Source organism: Apium graveolens, chromosome 3 (assembly GCF_009905375.1).
Source record: "Apium graveolens cultivar Ventura chromosome 3, ASM990537v1, whole genome shotgun sequence".
Taxonomy (NCBI): domain Eukaryota; kingdom Viridiplantae; phylum Streptophyta; class Magnoliopsida; order Apiales; family Apiaceae; genus Apium; species Apium graveolens.
This window is the reverse complement of record NC_133649.1, coordinates 31,942,277-31,962,420: the sequence shown is the minus strand read 5'-3', so window position 1 is coordinate 31,962,420 and position 20,144 is coordinate 31,942,277. Positions and strand designations below refer to the sequence as shown.

General features: G+C 38.0%; 1 protein-coding gene across 1 annotated transcript in view; it reads right to left on the bottom strand.

Moving 5' to 3' along the window:
- LOC141714070 (xyloglucan O-acetyltransferase 4-like) overlaps window positions 1-19,778 on the bottom strand; it is a 64,692-nt gene extending 44,914 nt beyond the window's left edge. The window contains exon 1 of the mRNA XM_074517613.1: window positions 19,622-19,778. Coding sequence (XP_074373714.1) covers window positions 19,622-19,778 — 157 coding nt within the window. The remainder of the gene's footprint in view (window positions 1-19,621) is intronic.
- Window positions 19,779-20,144: the final 366 nt, after the last annotated feature.

Genomic DNA, 20,144 nt, shown 5'->3' with positions numbered 1-20,144 from the left:
AAATAACCAAAGATATACTTATATGAAAGTATTATCTTTATTTGAATAATCGAAAATAAGTTTGATTATTGACATCTTATTCTTTAATAAAATAAAGAATATATCTCAGCAAATAATCGGAGTCATAGATCCTCAAATGAATATTCAAATAATATTCAATAAATAAAATAAGCTGAGTCATAATACCTCGAATGAATATTATAAATAATATTCATTAAATAAAATAAAGGAGTCATACATCCTCAAATGAATATTCAAATAATATTCAATAAATAATATAAAAGAGTCATAAGCCCTCGAATGAATATTCAAATAATATTCAATAAATAATATAAAAGGAGTCATAAGTCCTCGAATAATATTCGAAATAATATTCAATAATAAAATAAAGTTTAAAGTTATCGAATAAACCTTATTCGATTAATAGTTTGGAAAACTATAACCATATATATATATATAAATATATATATATATATATATATCCATATCCATATATACAAGATTACTCGGGATCCTCGACTCCCGGTTTTAGAAAATATTTTCACCTTTGAGTCCCTATACTAAGGGTATATGCAAGATACCGCTATCCTCTAGCATAGGTATTATCAACTGAACCAACAGATATATATTTCAAGAATATGAAACAGGCATGCATATATACCATATCACATGCTACAATATATCGCAAGAATTTGCTAAATAACCAACATGCATCTATCGCAAGATAATGCATATACAAGTGTATACATCACAACAACAGTATAACGGATAGAATACTTGCCTGAGCGACTTGGGGGTGAGAAAGGCTTGGGACGAGTCTGATAACCTATAAACAACAAGTAAGTTGGAATTAAACCAAAATCACTTGTAAATCTATGATTTAACTAACTTAGACTCTAATGCTAGTTTTGCGCTCACCGATTCGCTTAAGTCACTCGGGTACCCTCGGCTCCACCATTTTTAATAATTTAACCTTTACGAGTTTTAAAGCGATTCCTTCGCGAATGACTTACCAACTGCCTAACACACTTACCATAAATGTTTCATACATTAATTCACCCTTTTTGATCTTTAACCTACATTCCAAAGTAAGGCGAGGGAAAAAGTTTCGTCCGCGAAACGCCGTTACTTGAAACGGTCGTTTCTCCTAAACCGTAAATCGGAATCGGACGAACTACATATCAAAACGAAGCTCGTAACATGAGCTATCTAAACATGGCAGTGGTCACAATCTAGCAGGGGGTTCTCGGGTCCTAATGCTATGCACAAAAACAGTCCAAAGAAAATCGGCCGTTACGACGGCTATGTTTACGCGATTTCCAATTTTTTAAACCATCCACAATCAACCCAAATCAACCTCAAATCCAACATACAACCATCCTCCATCCTTATCACATCATAACCACCCCAACCAATTCAATTTAATCTTTCATACTTATGCTTAAACTTAACTTTAATCATTCTTAAGTTTCTTTAAATCAAAACCACAAAATTATCATTCCATTACACTACCATTCCAAATCTCAAACTCTAAATCATAACAACAACTACAACATCAACCCACTACTCAAAATCACCTTATAATATATATGAACCTAGGGTTTGGAAATGGTATACCTTCCTTGAAGTGGTGGGTGGAGCTAGGAAGCCTTAAGAAGCTTTGAGAAGCCTTAGGAAAGCTTGGATCTTCAAGAAAAACAAGAAAACGTTCAAGTTAAAAACTTGAAAACACTATTCATTGTCTTCTTCCTTGATTAAATGAAGAAGTTAGAGAAAGAATTAATGGCTTAAACTCATGATATAGCCATAACTAAGCATAAAGATGATTAGGGAATTTTCTTACCAATTTAGGATGCTTGGATCTTGATTTTGAAAATTCTATGCCTTGAAAATGTGTAAAAGCCGAGAGCAAAGTGAAGAACAAATGCCTTGGTTGTTTTTGATTTTTTGATGAAATGATTTTGCTAGCTTGGTTGGCTTGGTTTTTGTTTTTGATTTAGCAAATTACTACCTTGCCCTTGAATTTGTGTGGTTCTTATTCAACCACACCTCCTTCCTTCCCATGTCATGCTTACCTCATCCTCATGATGTCATCCTTCCTTCCTTGTCTTCTTTCTATTGGTTGGATGACATCATTCCCCCTAATCCCTTTGATTAACTTCCTAATCGTTTGCCTAATGACCGCTGATCTGCTATACGGTTTGCTTAACTTTCGTTCTCGTTTATCGTTTGAAGGATCATACCCGGGATCTTATTACTTAGGTTCCCTTAACCTTTCTCAATACATTATATTCCTTTTTATGATCCTCTATTATAATCCTTTAATTTAAATCCTTTTTATCCTGTTACCTTATACTCAATTCTCTCCGTATCTTGTGGATTTCCGGGAAAAACCAAAGTGTTCGGAATTGGATTCTGACGATATTTACATACACTTATATACTTCATAGAGTACTAATAATATCCCAGAATATCCATAACAGAACCCCTACATAGTGTGGCAGTGAAAAGTTTTCTCATTCAGCTAAAACACTATTCACAAGGGTTACAAAAAGTTGAAAAATTTTGGGGTTATTACAGTCTCCCCTCCTTAAAAGGATTCCGTCCCGGAATCAAACAGAAAACAAATGGGGGTACTTTTCTAGCATTGTGCTTTCTAGTTCCCAAGTTGATTCTTCCACATTATGATTCTGCCATAGTACTCTGACTAGCTTGATCACTTTGTTCCGAAGCACCTGCTCCTTCTTATCCATAATCCTTACTGGCTTCTCCACGTAAGTTAGATCTGGCTGCATATCCACCTGCTCGTACTCCACTATGTGCCTGGCATCCCGATGATACCTCCTTAGCATTGACACATGGAACACATTATGAACCTGTTGCAAATTAGGGGGTAGGGCTAGCTCGTAAGCTAACTTTCCAATCCGTCTTAATATCTCGAAAGGTCCAATGTATCTTGGGCTTAGTTTTCCTTTCTTTCCGAACCTCATTAATCCCTTCCAAGGGGATACTTTCAACAGTACTAAGTCCCCTACTTCATATTCCTTGTCCTTTCGGGCTAGGTCTGCATATTTCTTCTGTCTGTCTTGGGCTGCTACAAGTCGCCCTCTGATAAGATCCACTATATCTTTGGTCCTTTGGACCACTTCGGGTCCGAGCATCTTCCGCTCTCCTACTTCATCCCAGTATAAGGGAGATCGACACCTTCTTCCGTACAAGGCCTCATAAGGCGGCATTCCGATGCTAGCATGAAAGCTATTATTATAAGAAAACTCGACCAACGGCAAGTGATCATCCCAACTTCCTTTAAGGTCTATTGCACAGACTCTCAACATATCCTCTAGTGTCTGGATGGTCCTTTCACTCTGTCCATCCGTTTGGGGATGGTACGCGGTACTCATATTTAACTTGGTCCCCGCACATTCCTGAAAGCTCCTCCAAAATCTGGAGTTGAACCTTGGGTCTCGGTCTGAGACAATGGACGCTAGGGACTCCATGTCGCGTTACTATTTCCTTAAGGTAAATGTCCACCAGTCTATCGACTGTGTATCTCTCATTGATAGGAATGAAATGAGCTGACTTTGTCAGTCGGTCTATAATTACCCAAATGGCGTCGTGATTGGCTTTCGTCCTTGGCAAGCCTACAACAAAATCCATCGCTATCTGTTCCCATTTCCATTCGGGAATCTCCAGGGGTCGCAAAAGTCCACTGGGTCTCTGGTGCTCTGCCTTTACTCTTTGGCAAGTCAAACACTTGTTTACCCATTCTGCTACGTCCCTCTTCATGTTGGGCCACCAGTAATATTCCTTCAAATCCCTATACATCTTGGTACTTCCCGGGTGAATGGAATACCTTGAACTATGGCTTTCATCCAAAATCTCATCTTTAAGTTCTTGAACATTCGGAACCCAAATTCGGTAGGAGTACCTCATTATCCCTTTATCATCTTTCTCAGTATGGATCTCCTCTCCAGTCATTGACTCTCTGTCTTCCTTCATTGTTTTCTCCTGGCATAATCTGATCTTTTCCAATAATTCTGGCTGCATTGAGATCTCAAAAAGCTTTTCAGTTTCGGTTCCGGTTACCTTTACTTCTATTTCCATTTTCTCAAAATCCCTTATCAACTCTTCCGAAGTCGTTATCATTCTGAGTCTTTCCTTTCTACTAAGGGCATCAGCCACCACTATTGGCTTTCCCTGGATGATAGAGAATCTCACAATCATAGTCCTTGATTAGTTCTAACCATCTCCTCTGGCGCATGTTGAGCTCTTTCTGCGTAAATATGTACTTGAGGCTCTTATGGTCTGTGAAAATCTCGCACTTCTCTCCATACAAGTAGTGCCTCCAAATTTTTAAAGCAAATACTATTGCTGCGAGCTCAAGGTCATGAGTAGGATATCTAACCTCGTATTCCTTCAATTGTCTCGACGCATACGCAATAACTTTACCGTGCTGCATAAGCACACACCCTAATCCTTTGTGCGACGCGTCACTATATATCACAAAATCTCCTTTTCCATCCGGCAATGCCAATACCGGAGCCGTTATCAACCTTTTCTTTAATTCCTGAAAACTATTCTCGCATTTCTCCGTCCATTCAAACTTCTCTGTCTTACGAGTAAGTCGTGTCAAAGGGGCTGCGATCTTCGCAAAGTCCTGTACAAATCTACGATAGTAGCCGGCCAATCCTATGAAACTCCTTACCTCTGTGGGTGTGGTTGGCCTTTCCCAATTTGAGACCGCCTCTATCTTGGAGGGGTCGACCAATACTCCTTCTTTATTGATCACATGTCCTAAAAACTGTACTTCATTCCGCCAGAATTCACACTTCGAGAATTTGGCATATAACTGCTCCTCTCTGAGTATTCCTAGAGCTATCCTCAAATGCTCTGCATGTTCTGCCTCAGTCCTTGAGTAGATCAAAATATCATCGATAAAAACTATCACACACTTGTCCAAGTACTTCTTAAATACTCTATTCATTAAATCCATGAAAGCCGCTGGGGCGTTGGTTAGTCCAAAGGACATTACCAAGAACTCATAATGCCCATACCTGGTACGAAACGCTGTCTTGGAAATATCTTCAGGTTTAATCTTTAGTTGGTGATATCCAGTTCTCAGGTCGATCTTGGAAAAATAAACAGCATCCTTTAGCTGGTCGAACAGATCGTCTATTCTAGGTAATGGGTACCTGTTCTTTATGGTTAGCTTGTTCAACTCTCGATAGTCTATGCACAACCTCATGCTCCCATCTTTCTTTTTAACAAATAAAACTGGTGCTCCCCACGGAGACACACTGGGTCTTATCATACCCTTATCCAAGAGTTCCTGCAATTGGATAGCTAATTCCTTCAATTCTAACGGGGCTAACCGGTAAGGTGCTTTTGAAACTGGCGCCGTCCCTGGGGCCAACTCAATAGCAAATTCAATCACTCTATCGGGTGGTAATCCCGGAAGGTCTTGGGGGAATACATCTTCAAATTCGTTGACTACTGGAATATCTTGTAAGCTGGGCACCTCCTTCTGTGTGTCCACCACATAGGCTAGGTAGGCCTCACTTCCTTTTCGTAGCATCCTTTTGGCCTGAGCCACGGTCAAAAATTTCTGCGTCTGCCTCTTTCCTCTAAATATAACTTCTTTCTTCCCGGGGATATTTAACTTAACTTTCTTCCCTTTACAGTCTATCTGAGCATCGTTGCTAGATAGCCAGTCCATCCCCAAAATCACATCAAACTCCCCTAATTTAAAAGGAATCAGATCAACACTGAAAGATTGCTCCCCTATGCCTATCTCACAGGCGGGGTGAATCTGGTTAACAGGAATAATTTCATGATTGGCTATTTCTACTTGTAAGGGTTCTATCAAGGGTTTAGCCTTAAGTCTTAACTTACGCGCAAAGTCCTTTGATATAAAAGATTTAGTTGCTCCCGAATCAAATAAAACATTTGCACTGACTGAATTTAGAGAAAGGGTACCTGCTATCACATCTGAATCTTTCATAGCATCCTGGACTGTCATGTTGAAAGTCCTCGCAGTAGGTGGCTTATTAGAAGCAGCCCTGCTTGCTCCCGAAGCTGCTGGTTTGTTCATTGGGCATTCCTTCTTCCAATGACCCGAGCGTCCACACTGATGACAATTGGTGGTTGGAACGACGGCAGGGGTTAATGATGGGCACTTATTTGAATAGTGGCCCTCCCGACCGCACTTAAAACAGGTTACTGGCCTTCCTTTACACTCCCCAGTGTGATTCCTTCCACATATGTTACAGGCTGGCAATGGGGGTCGAGATTGGTTGGGATAGGACATTCTTGACTTCCGGCCGCCCTGGCTCACACTCACACTCATTGGCCGCTTAAACCCAGTGTTCCTTCCTGGTAGGGACACTGCTCCTCGATTAAATCTAGTTGGGAAGCTCCTTCCTGCGGAACCTCCACCCATGCTCATACTTTTCCTCTTTATTCCTTTCTCCTCTCTTTCCTTCTGCATCTGTTCACTTCCAACTTCTACAATCGTTGCCTTTTGCACCAGAGTGGCATAGTCCGTAAGCTCAAGGATTGCCACCCTATTCTGAATCCATGGTTTCAGTCCCTGCTGAAACCTCCTAGCTTTCTTTTCCTCGGTGCTTACAAACTCCGGCACAAACCTTGATAATTCAGTAAATTTCGCTTCGTACTCTGCTACAGACAAGTTATTCTGCTTTAGCTCCAAGAACTTGAGCTCCATCTGGTTTTCCATAAACCTCGGGAAATACTTCCCCAGAAACAACTGACTAAATCTCTCCCAGGTTATTATAGCATCTGTCTCCATGTTTTTCTTGGCCTCCCACCAGTAGTTAGCTTCTCCTTTCAGAAGGTAGGTAGCAAATACAGTTTTCTGTGCCTCATCGATACTCAAAATCTCAAAAGATTTCTCCATTTCCTTTAACCATGCCCTTGCCTCAACTGGGTCGGCTGATCCGTGGAACTCAGGGGGCTTAAGGGACTTAAAAGCCCTGAAAGAGTTTGCCACTGCATTGTTACTTCCTTGAGGGGGTGGGTTGGGTTGACGTTCCAAATTCTGTCTTAGGAGTTGCATGAACTGGCTCATGGGATCCATGCCTGGGTTTGGTACTGGTTGCTCAACCTCGGTTTCTCCTTCTTCAGCCTCTATCTCAAATCCCTCAACATCATATGTTTCCTCTTCTTCTTCATACAGGGAGTCATCCTGTTCCACATAATCCTCATCTTCCTCTTCACTGTGTTCTTGGTTTCTATTGTCCTGATTATGGCTTCCCTGGTCCTCAGACCCAGGGTTCGCCCTAGTTCCAATCTTTCTTGGCGGCATGATTCTGATAATAATAAAAACAATTATTGGGAAAAATTCAACGTTAGGTCACAATCATATACAACATTGTGCCTTGCACAGCTCTTATAATGGGGAGAACGTATATCGCAATTCTATTATTTTAAGAAAGTTCTAATACGAAGTGCAGTAATAATAATAATAAAACAGTGATCCCGTCACTATGGAACTGAACTGAAAGGAAACAAATATATACATAATGCGAGAATACATAGTTTGATCTGGTCAAAAGTACAACAGTGCTACAGTCATCTGTCCCAAAAGTGATACACAAGAGTCTATCTGTCTAGTCAGAAAAAGGGATGCTATATACAAGTCAACTATCCCGGAAAATTGGCTCTTACTAAGGCCTCGGCTAACTAGACAACTAGACTATTCCATCATCAATCCTGAATCACACACCGGAACGGGTCAGCTCCCAAACCCTTTCCATCGCACGACGGAAGATATAGTCGGCCTGCCGCCTGGAGATCCTACCATGCCTGTCCCCCTGGAGAGATCTGAGTCTCGCTCGGGACGTGAGCTCTATCCCCGTAAGCTCCCTCCTCAAGGATCGGGGTATAGAAGCCCTGGTCTCATAAGCTCGGGTACGCCTACCCGCCCTCTCTGCATCCAACTCCCTCCTGGCCTCATCCAGTCGGGCCTCGGCAACAGCCACTCGGGTCCTCAAAACATCCTGAACATATCCATGAGCTAACGAAGACTGTCTCTGGGCAGGGTCAAGAGGTGGTGAATCCGGAGCCGCTGAGGGTGCCTCCTCGGTCTGCCTAGGCTCGGAAGTATGGGTCTCTGAGCTGTCATCATCAGGAATCCAAGATAGTGGTGGAGGGGTAGGGGCTCTGACCACCGGAAGTGTGGGTAAAGGGATACCAGCATACACTACCATAGATCCAACACGCTCCTCAGCTACTGGGACCTCATCCGGGTCCTCCTCATCTGGAATAGCAATAACCTCTGTCTCCGACTCCTCTGAGGGGTCCTCCTCATCTGAAACAGCAATGACCTCCGTCTCAGGCTCCTCTGGGGGGTCCTCCTCATCCTCCTCCATCTCAGGCTCCTCCTGATCCTCAACATCTAGCAGTGCCTCATCATGCTCACGCTCGAACATCTCGGGGTCCTCCATCTCAGGCGCCTACACATTAAACGAGCTAAGTTACTATCATGATACTTATAAGGGTTCCCGTAAGGGTTTTAACTGTCAGCACTACTTTAAGTAGTCCGACCATGAACTTGGCAAGAGTTCTTATTATCTTTGTGAGTTTGTTATTATATCGTCGCATCATCTCTGAGGTTTATAACGCTTAGCTCTGATACCATTTCTGTAACACCCCCAGATCCGGGGTCGGGGATCCGGGTTGTCACGGTCTTTCTTTCCACAATATCACTTCACTCAATTAATAATAAATAACCTCATACTGTGACCCCACACTAACACACACCACAACCCGTTATAGTCTCAGAGATGAAATTGAAATAAGTACAAGTCTTTGAATCCACAATTTAAAATTATTACAACCCTAAAATGATTACTTGATAATTTACAGTTAATTGCCATTATCTGCCACAAGTTATAATTATACATAATTTGATTCTCAAAAGTAGATGGTCTAAACTACAATGGATCTACCTCTGCAGCTATAGCAGCTACAACATCAGCGGGAAGACGCGGGACGCTTCCCACGCGCTTGCGCTGGGTCTGCTGGAGTCTGGCCATCTCTCCTAACTGTTGTTGTGTGATGAAGAAATAAAGCAAGAGTGAGCCTTACAGCTCGCAAGATAATATGTATAGTGATAACGATAATATAAGTATCTAAATGGATACTTGATAGCATCTCTATCATATGCAAGATAATTACTTACTAGATATAAGTAAAAACAAGGAATGAAGTTACCAATACTTCACCACACTTATATCATATATAAAGCTACTTGAACTGCCACCGTTCAAAGTATTATAGGTTTTAAGAAAACATCCCATAGATGAGACCACAAGTTAAGACTTGAATAGATTCAATCTTTGAAAGATTATTGAATGAAAAAGTTATGAGATACTTTATTTAGTCCCGGTATATATATATCCACATATATATACCCCTTTAAACATTTCCTGAAACCTCTGTTATGTAAAGTATGAACAGAGTTTGAAACATCCAATGAATTTTGGAAAGGAAAAGAATTTTGGCATAAACCCGATATCTCGCTGATCAGGCAAAGATACCAATAAGTAACCTTTTCTACTGTAGATGGATGAATTCCTCACCGGTCATCACCCTGGCCGCATTAGGACCTTGCGCTCGACCGTACCCCGGTCCCTCACGCGTTGATGGACTGCCACCCAGCCACTTACACAATAATAGACCGTACCCCGGCCTGTCGCTTATGCCGACTCAATGAGATGGGCTTACTTCCCGAACGTTGGGCAAGTAATCAATTCATTTACCAAATCTGCAACCTCGTTGCGAATATAAAATACACCACAGAGCCGGATTCCCCAGGTTTTGAGCGAGTATTTAAATCCCCTTTAAAAGGAAGATCTTAAATATAAAAATGAGTTTTGGGATCCGCTCTGACTTTTAAAAATCATTTTGAAGACTCGAAAACACTTTAAAGAGTGTTTGGAGTAAGGCTGATTTAATAAAGTAAATCAGTCCCCAGAATATTAGAAAATATCTGAATATTATTAATTAAATAATATTCCCATAAAGAATAATCTTTATAAAAATAATTGAAGTAGAAGTATTAAAATTTATACTTGAAACGAGTATTAAATAACCAAAGATATACTTATATGAAAGTATTATCTTTATTTGAATAATCGAAAATAAGTTTGATTATTGACATCTTATTCTTTAATAAAATAAAGAATATATCTCAGCAAATAATCGGAGTCATAGATCCTCAAATGAATATTCAAATAATATTCAATAAATAAAATAAGCTGAGTCATAATACCTCGAATGAATATTATAAATAATATTCATTAAATAAAATAAAGGAGTCATACATCCTCAAATGAATATTCAAATAATATTCAATAAATAATATAAAAGAGTCATAAGCCCTCGAATGAATATTCAAATAATATTCAATAAATAATATAAAAGGAGTCATAAGTCCTCGAATAATATTCGAAATAATATTCAATAATAAAATAAAGTTTAAAGTTATCGAATAAACCTTATTCGATTAATAGTTTGGAAAACTATAACCATATATATATATATAAATATATATATATATATCATATTATATATCCATATCCATATATACAAGATTACTCGGGATCCTCGACTCCCGGTTTTAGAAAATATTTTCACCTTTGAGTCCCTATACTAAGGGTATATGCAAGATACCGCTATCCTCTAGCATAGGTATTATCAACTGAACCAACAGATATATATTTCAAGAATATGAAACAGGCATGCATATATACCATATCACATGCTACAATATATCGCAAGAATTTGCTAAATAACCAACATGCATCTATCGCAAGATAATGCATATACAAGTGTATACATCACAACAACAGTATAACGGATAGAATACTTGCCTGAGCGACTTGGGGGTGAGAAAGGCTCGGGACGAGTCTGATAACCTATAAACAACAAGTAAGTTGGAATTAAACCAAAATCACTTGTAAATCTATGATTTAACTAACTTAGACTCTAATGCTAGTTTTGCGCTCACCGATTCGCTTAAGTCACTCGGGTACCCTCGGCTCCACCATTTTTAATAATTTAACCTTTACGAGTTTTAAAGCGATTCCTTCGCGAATGACTTACCAACTGCCTAACACACTTAGCATAAATGTTTCATACATTAATTCACCCTTTTTGGTCTTTAACCTACATTCCAAAGTAAGGCGAGGGAAAAAGTTTCGTCCGCGAAACACCGTTACTTGAAACGGTCGTTTCTCCTAAACTGTAAATCGGAATCGGACGAACTACATATCAAAACGAAGCTCGTAACATGAGCTATCTAAACATGGCAGTGGTCACAATCTAGCAGGGGGTTCTCGGGTCCTAATGCTATGCACAAAAACAGTCCAAAGAAAATCGGCCGTTACGACGGCTATGTTTACGCGATTTCCAATTTTTTAAACCATCCACAATCAACCCAAATCAACCTCAAATCCAACATACAACCATCCTCCATCCTTATCACATCATAACCACCCCAACCAATTCAATTTAATCTTTCATACTTATGCTTAAACTTAACTTTAATCATTCTTAAGTTTCTTTAAATCAAAACCACAAAATTACCATTCCATTACACTACCATTCCAAATCTCAAACTCTAAATCATAACAACAACTACAACATCAACCCACTACTCAAAATCACCTTATAATATATATGAACCTAGGGTTTGGAAATGGTATACCTTCCTTGAAGTGGTGGGTGGAGCTAGGAAGCCTTAAGAAGCTTTGAGAAGCCTTAGGAAAGCTTGGATCTTCAAGAAAAACAAGAAAAAGTTCAAGTTAAAAACTTGAAAACACTATTCATTGTCTTCTTCCTTGATTAAATGAAGAAGTTAGAGAAAGAATTAATGGCTTAAACTCATGATATAGCCATAACTAAGCATAAAGATGATTAGGGAATTTTCTTACCAATTTAGGATGCTTGGATCTTGATTTTGAAAATTCTATGCCTTGAAAATGTGTAAAAGCCGAGAGCAAAGTGAAGAACAAATGCCTTGGTTGTTTTTGATTTTTTGATGAAATGATTTTGCTAGCTTGGTTGGCTTGGTTTTTGTTTTTGATTTAGCAAATTACTACCTTGCCCTTGAATTTGTGTGGTTCTTATTCAACCACACCTCCTTCCTTCCCATGTCATGCTTACCTCATCCTCATGATGTCATCCTTCCTTCCTTGTCTTCTTTCTATTGGTTGGATGACATCATTCCCCCTAATCCCTTTGATTAACTTCCTAATCGTTTGCCTAATGACCGCTGATCTGCTATACGGTTTGCTTAACTTTCGTTCTCGTTTATCGTTTGAAGGATCATACCCGGGATCTTATTACTTAGGTTCCCTTAACCTTTCTCAATACATTATATTCCTTTTTATGATCCTCTATTATAATCCTTTAATTTAAATCCTTTTTATCCTGTTACCTTATACTCAATTCTCTCCGTATCTTGTGGATTTCCGGGAAAAACCAAAGTGTTCGGAATTGGATTCTGACGATATTTACATACACTTATATACTTCATAGAGTACTAATAATATCCCAGAATATCCATAACAGAACCCCTACATAGTGTGGCGTGAAAAGTTTTCTCATTCAGCTAAAACACTATTCACAAGGGTTACAAAAAGTTGAAAAATTTTGGGGTTATTACACAAAGCATGCACTAAATAAATCACGCAAGTATACGCGTTCGCAAGTAATATAGAATGATTTCTAGTTCGTTCCCACATAGACTCTGATTAATTATATTTAATTAACACTTACTCACCAATGTATGGTTACTCTTCAATGTCAAGATAATAATAATTAAGGTTGATTAACTAATATTAACTGCGAGAATTAAACACTTAAATTATCAATATTAAACACACATGAGACCATAACTTCATTACTACTTCATTCAATAGTAATTGTTATTACCCTTAGCATGTAATGGTGATGATATTAATCGAACAATACGAAACTGATAAACGCCAACTTTTGTTATACGAATACCATTCTACCAAGTATCCACAATTAAGATAGAAGTTGAATAGGCATCAATTATGTTGAGACCCTATATGTCTACATAATTTGACAACATAATGATTTAAGCGCAAGTTATTCACTATGATTACACATGATAAGTAAAACTGTTAGAGTTACCCACTAATCATGCATACAATACATGAACCTATGCTAGCATGGCAAGTTCTAAATCTCAAGATTCACTGTCGCTTCACAAGAAATTAACAAACTATCTTATATATTTATGACACACATAAGACGAATAAGCACAACCTATGCTAGATATCATATAATCACCACATACCAAGGTATTAAACAATTAACTAAAGAAATCCATAGTAAATCCGCTATGATCCCATGATCATGATTAGCCCATGATAGAACTCATCATCACCATGGGTTCATATGAAAACATGATAATAACACGATGATATAAACCAATAAAAATACTTAATAAAAACAGAGTACGTCACAAGAGTATTAAGGTTCAAAGTGTAAAGAAAACTAGCATCCACTGTTACGACGAATTAAAAGAATCACAAGATAAACGTATGCTTCCTCTTCTTCATTGTTGCGTGCTAAAATGGTCTTCTTGATCTCCTCTCCTTGTTACTTGTTGCTGAAAACGTCTCCCCAATAGGTTTATATAAGAGTCCACAAGAACCAGCGCCAACAGAAGCCCAATTATACTCAAATTATAAATTCTAGAATCTGATTTTCCGCACCCAGGCGGCTACCTGCAAGCCTTCTGGAAAAATCCAATTTTTGCTTTTGATTTTGCTGAATTCTTCGCACAACTCCCCGAGACTAATTCCAAGCACTTCCTAAGGCTTATTTTGATGAAATCCTCCTATCTAAGCAAGTTATACCCTGAAATGCAAAAACACTTGAAAACACGTTAAATACACAAAATACTCGAGTTCAAGACATCAATTCAAGCCGTTATGAGACGCTCTAAGTGGTATAAAATGCCACTTATCACACCCCCAAACTTAAATCGATGCTTGTCCTCAAGCAGTACAGACTCAAAAATAGAATAAAAACATGCATGAATGCAAACTATATGAAATGCAACGATCCCCATAGCGATGACTAAACCAACTAACACATGACATGTCAACAAATGCAATTAGGCAACTAGAGATCAATCAAATCACGCAAGCTAACATACAACTAGAAATGTGGTGTGTGCGAATGCTTAACATATATGCTTCGAAACTAGATCAATCACCATAACTTAATTATCCTCAAGACAATCACAAGATTATATGAAGAATATATTCTAAACACAAAATGACTTATAACACTTCAAGATCATTGGAGTTTATTACGGAATCATGCTTTTATTCAACACATAAACAAATGCTTATTTGATCGTGCAATGAGTGAGGTCCACAAAAGACTTATGCAATGATATCCATTTAGTGAGCGTTAGGTTAGCGGATACCAGACTATGAAAGCCTTAGGTCACTAGGCACAAAGTCCCCTAAGAACTTAATAACTCGAATACCAAAGAGCTCACTCATGACCAATTGTGCATTAAACCATATATATTTTTTTCTTTTTATATATTTTTTTCAATTTCTGAGCAAGTGCATTTCGTTCCATCTTGCTCAACCCTAGACTACTCGTATACAATACGAGCCGGCTACTAGCCATTTGACGCCTAGCCACAACTAGTAATGAATTCCAATTTTTACTCCAATTTTTATCTTTTCATGCCTTTTATCATTAAGAGCCTATCATACATTCTAAGCATAAGCAATAGATTCACCTCTAAAACCATTAAACCATGACAACAATCTAGTCCTCAAGCATACTCTAAGACTTAGTGAAATTACAAGTGTTTCTAGCATGCATGCCAACCTAACAAGATTCAACATCACTCTAGCGCTATCACTACACTCGCATCAATATCACATATCAATCGGTAAAGCAACACAAAAGGGATCATGGTATATGCATGAGCTATATGACATGATAAATAAAGCTATAAAATAAAAAACTATATAAAAAACTATATGGCAAAAATATGCAACTATATGAACTAAACTAACATGAAAATGCAACTACATGACACACACACAAATATGTTCCTTAACTACCACCCCCAAACTTAAAATCTTCACTGTCCCCAATGAAGGTAATAAAATGGAACTCAGGGTATACCTACTCAGAAGAATCATCATCATCTTCACCCTCAGAGGGTGGAGTGTCAGGAGGTGGATAAGCAGAATCCTCACCAAAAACGGGCCATTGGATGTCAGCTCCAAGGCCTCTAAATACAGTCCCAAGTGCTAGGGTGAGCTCCTGCACAAACCTACTCTGCGACTCATAGATCATATCCATCCTCCTGGAAAGCCTTCTGTACTGGACATCAGCCAATCCCGAACCATCTCCTCCCTGGCCTCTCGAAGAACCTGCCTCCCCTGAGCTTGACTGAACCTAGCCATGGTAGCACCAGCTGCTGGACGTCCTCCTGGGAGGTGATATCCCAAACCATGTGACTCGGGCTCTCCACTCGTCCACTCCTGCATCGCATTCATCATCGCTGAATCAATAGGAGCGGCCGACATCTGCAACTGCTCATAAGAAGGCCACTGGACTCCAACTGCCTTGCACAACTTAGTGACAATAGAGGCATACGGGATATAGTAAATCTGTAAATGATAAACACATAACAACACTTAGCAAATATTCAATTTCATTTCAAAATACTATATAAATCGGATCTTTATTCATAAGTGTCTCCCACTAGTTTATCTAATTTTTTCAACCCCCTAAGTGAAAATTAAGCATTCATAATGCTAGTGGGAATAGGGATCTTACATTCCATCACACAACCTCGGCTGTGGCACGAAACATCATGTGATGTTTAATAGGTAGACAACTCTTGTCAATTACATCTTATATTATTCCCTAATATAAGTTTAGCCTCTTGAATAATTGAGTCACGGCTGTGGCACGACAAACTCAATATTCTAAGTCAAGTCTAACCCAATATTTCGTACAATTGAATCAGTCTCCAACGGCCCACGGCTGTAGCACATACCGACCTTTAGATTCTAATTCAATGTACACATCTCTATGTAATAGACAAGTATTTCTTATTTCGAAATCAAAGCCCTCGGCTGTAGCACGAAACGACAATGATTTAAAAATAAGAACCACTTTCTACCATGTTGGAAGGTTATGACCGACACAAGCTCGTTGTGCCATTGGCCAATTACTACTTGATATTATTTAATTTTAGAGGGATTATATTACGTTACAATCATAATCATATTATAAAGAGATTCTTCCTTTTAAATTAAATATTTCAAATCAATAATCGATAATCAGATGATTCCCAGATCGGGTGGAGCATTGTCAAGAGGCGTCACTTAATAACCCTTTCTTACAGATATAAATCTGTTGTTGACAGAATCATCCTTTCTCTCAATATTGAAAATTCATATTCAATTACGTGTTTCATAAACATAAGAATCTCATGATCGTAATCATAATATTTATTGTTAAGGCAAGAAACGATTCCTATTCTAAATTTTCTAGAGCACGCTTTATATTGATTTAAGTTTACCTAAATCTATCATCGCATGGTAAACATAAGCATATATATCATATATAAAATTAAATAAACAAGTAAATGTAAAGTGCAATAAAGTAAATGTGTTTGGTTAAGGCCCCATCCTATGTGATCTTTATCAAGCTCATGATAAAGATCAAGGTCAATCTAATATGGTGATGGAAATAAATACAACTACTTATTACATAAGTCTTCTTGTATGCCTCGTCTTCTTCTTTGTATCACCTCCATTGGATAGCCTTATTGAGTCTTCAATTACATTACATGATTGAAAGTAAAACTAATCTAATGAACTTACAAGAATAACTCGAGTTACATTCAAGATTTATGATTACAAAGATTGACGACATGCAAGTCGTATTTAAAACCAAAACCAAAACCATTACACTAAGGTAGAAAGGCCATAACCATCCACCATGCTCATACAACACATAAAAGCATGTTAAAACACATAATCTAATCTTAACATATCATATTATCCATGATCTAATCATAAAAAGAAAATATGACAAAAATCAGAAAAATCAGAATCAAATCAGAAAAACAAGAATCACTGTTTACGGGCAGTAAACGACGTCAAATGCCTTACAGACGAGTCGATGATAGCTTTAGCTATCAATTTTGTTCAGACGCTCGTTTACCTATGGAATAGGGTATTCGTTTGCGTAAATCGGACACCAGACCCAGATTTCAGCAAATCTGCAGCAGCCAATTCAGAATCCGTATCTAATATGATTCTCATAATTAGAACAAACATAAATCATGTATATATCAGTATATATACAGATTAAATAATCATCTTATGATTATACAACTCACATGAATATCATATATTCAAAACCATACATATATAAGCATATTATATCAACATCAAATCACGGCGAATCACGTACATGCTCATATATCGAAAACAGTTAAACACATAAACGAATTAAAAACTTTTCGCAAGTAGCTCTGATGCCATTGAAGGGTTTTTAGCACATAAACGCAGCGAAAACAAAAACTTAAATCTTAAAAAAAACGAAACCCTCCGCAGGATCCATGCGAAAAATAATATTTAATTCGTAGTTCAGTATGTTTACCTTAAGAAGCTTTACATTAATGGAAAGATGAAGGTCTTTAATAGCGATCCAAGAACCACGAGCGGAGATCCTTAGCAGCTGCTCCTCAAGTGTGAAGCACTCCACCGGTATCCACCAAGAAAACGATGTAATGAAGGAGGAGGAGATGGAGAGAATTAGGGTTTTGTAAATCCTTTTGGTTGAGGCAAAAATAGGGTCTATAATAGTATATTTATAGGCAAAACTTTCAGCTGAAAATTTTCCCATAAAATATTATTATTATTAACCCTTTATTATTCTCATTAATAATTAAAACACCTTTTAATTATTAATCCTTTTTCTAAACACTTTAGAAATAATTCTCTCTCTTGATTTAATTTCCAAAAATTAAATTCTTAATTAATAATATTAAGAACCTTTTCTTAATTAATTTATAATCAATTAAATCTCATTTAATCAATTATTAAATTTTCCAATTAATTATTTATTTCATAAATAAATAATTATCAGTCATTATTAATTAATTCCTCCACCATTAAATCATTCTCTTTTATGGTGTGACCCTGTACGTTCAATATTAAGCCGACAGTAGAAATAAATAATAATAAAACTATTTTATCAATATTTATATAAATTCTCTAATTCATTAAATATGATTAATTAATTAATCATATTTATTCTACATCGTGAGAGATACGTCTCAGCATATCGCGACTATCCGGATAATACGAATTCACTGCTTAGAATACCAAGAACCTATTCAGTGAGTAGTTACCGTACAATTAATTCCTTCTACCCTGCAATGTCATGATTAAATACAAGGCATGGAACTTGTGCCAAGCCTATCTTATTTAATCACTTGCTTTCCCATTCACTATGCTTAGTTCTATTTAATGTAAATTAGAAACTCCTTTCTAATTTTATTCACTCTGGCCAGAGATTCCTGAACTAACATAAGTGGATCAGCATTGAACATTCTCTTCCTAGACTGGAAGGGGTAGATCCTTTATTGATCATATACTATCTTCGTGTACAAATTCCTATACCCAGTAGAGCCCTTATAATTGTCCCTTGAGACTAAGAACTAAACCAAAGCATAGTTCAGTGTACACAAGATGACTATGATGAGCTCAAGTCTAAGGATACTTGTACAACTATCACTATGTGAACAACTGCTGACACGTGAGTGAACTCCATCAGTTGTTCAGCTGTGTGAGTCATGTTCAGTGAACTTATTCTATAATAAGCACCTACATACTAGCTATAGTGTCACCACATAAATGTCTATGAGAACAGACATCCTTCATAATGAAGCAAGCATAGTATGTACTGATCTTTGCGGATTATTAATTACCAGTTAGTAATCCTACGACCAGGAACTATTTAAGTTTAGAGTTATCATCTTTTAGGTCTCATTATTATGATCTCATCACAATCCATAAAAAGCTTTACTCTAAACTGTGGTATATCTTATTTAAACATTTAAATAGATAGAGCCCGCAATAAAAAATAAAACAAGTCTTTTATTAATATCAATGAAATCAAAACAGATTACATAAAAGTTATTCCTAATTCCTCATAAATGATTGGACTTAGGACATATCTCTTTCACGGTAATCGTTGGATCCCCTCTTAAACTTCCACACTGTACCCGGCTGACAGAGAGTAGCAATAATCAAGTCTGAGTCAAAATCCTCAGGGGCCTTTTCATTCCAATTCTCCTCTTGGGGTTTCCTTTGTCGCTGCCCAATAACCCGGCGAATTGCCTCGGGATGATAATCAACAGTAAGCCCACGAACAACAGAAAACCCATTCTTGTTGGCCTTGGCATTCGCATAGAACTCGCGAATAACACTTATCGTTACAGCCTCAAGTGACTCGCAGAAAGTAATCCATCTCTTCTTTGCAATCATCGGTAATAACTCACCATCCCTCCCCGATGGCAAGAACCCCCTCTTCTTCATAATCGGCTTGGTTAACAGCTTAGCATACTCTTCTTCAGCAGCCCTATCCAACAATCGGGGCCTGGCAGCAGTGCTCCTCGACAAATCAGTAGCAGTCGGATTGGTGCTGCTGCTACCCATAGTTCTCGATCTCTTTGGTGCCATGAAAACTGAAAATAAGGGTTTGAGAGTTTGTGTTTGGTGTGTAGGAGAGAGTTTGAGAGTTGAAAGTATATGAGATGTGTAATATGAGGTTGTATGTATATATAGGGTAAATTAGGGTTATAATTTGACTAGGATTGGGGATTGTGGTTAATTTGTAAGAGGAAATCGTGGGTAATGGGGATTATGGGTTGTGGTTTTTTTGTTTTTGTTGTTTTTCTGTTTTTTTATAGGCTGAAAACTGTTTTTTCATAATTCAGGTCCGCAGGCGGTCGCTGGCACCAGCAGGCGGGCGCCTGCTAGCACGCGACCGCATGGTCCTAGCAGGTGGGCGCCTGCTAGGTC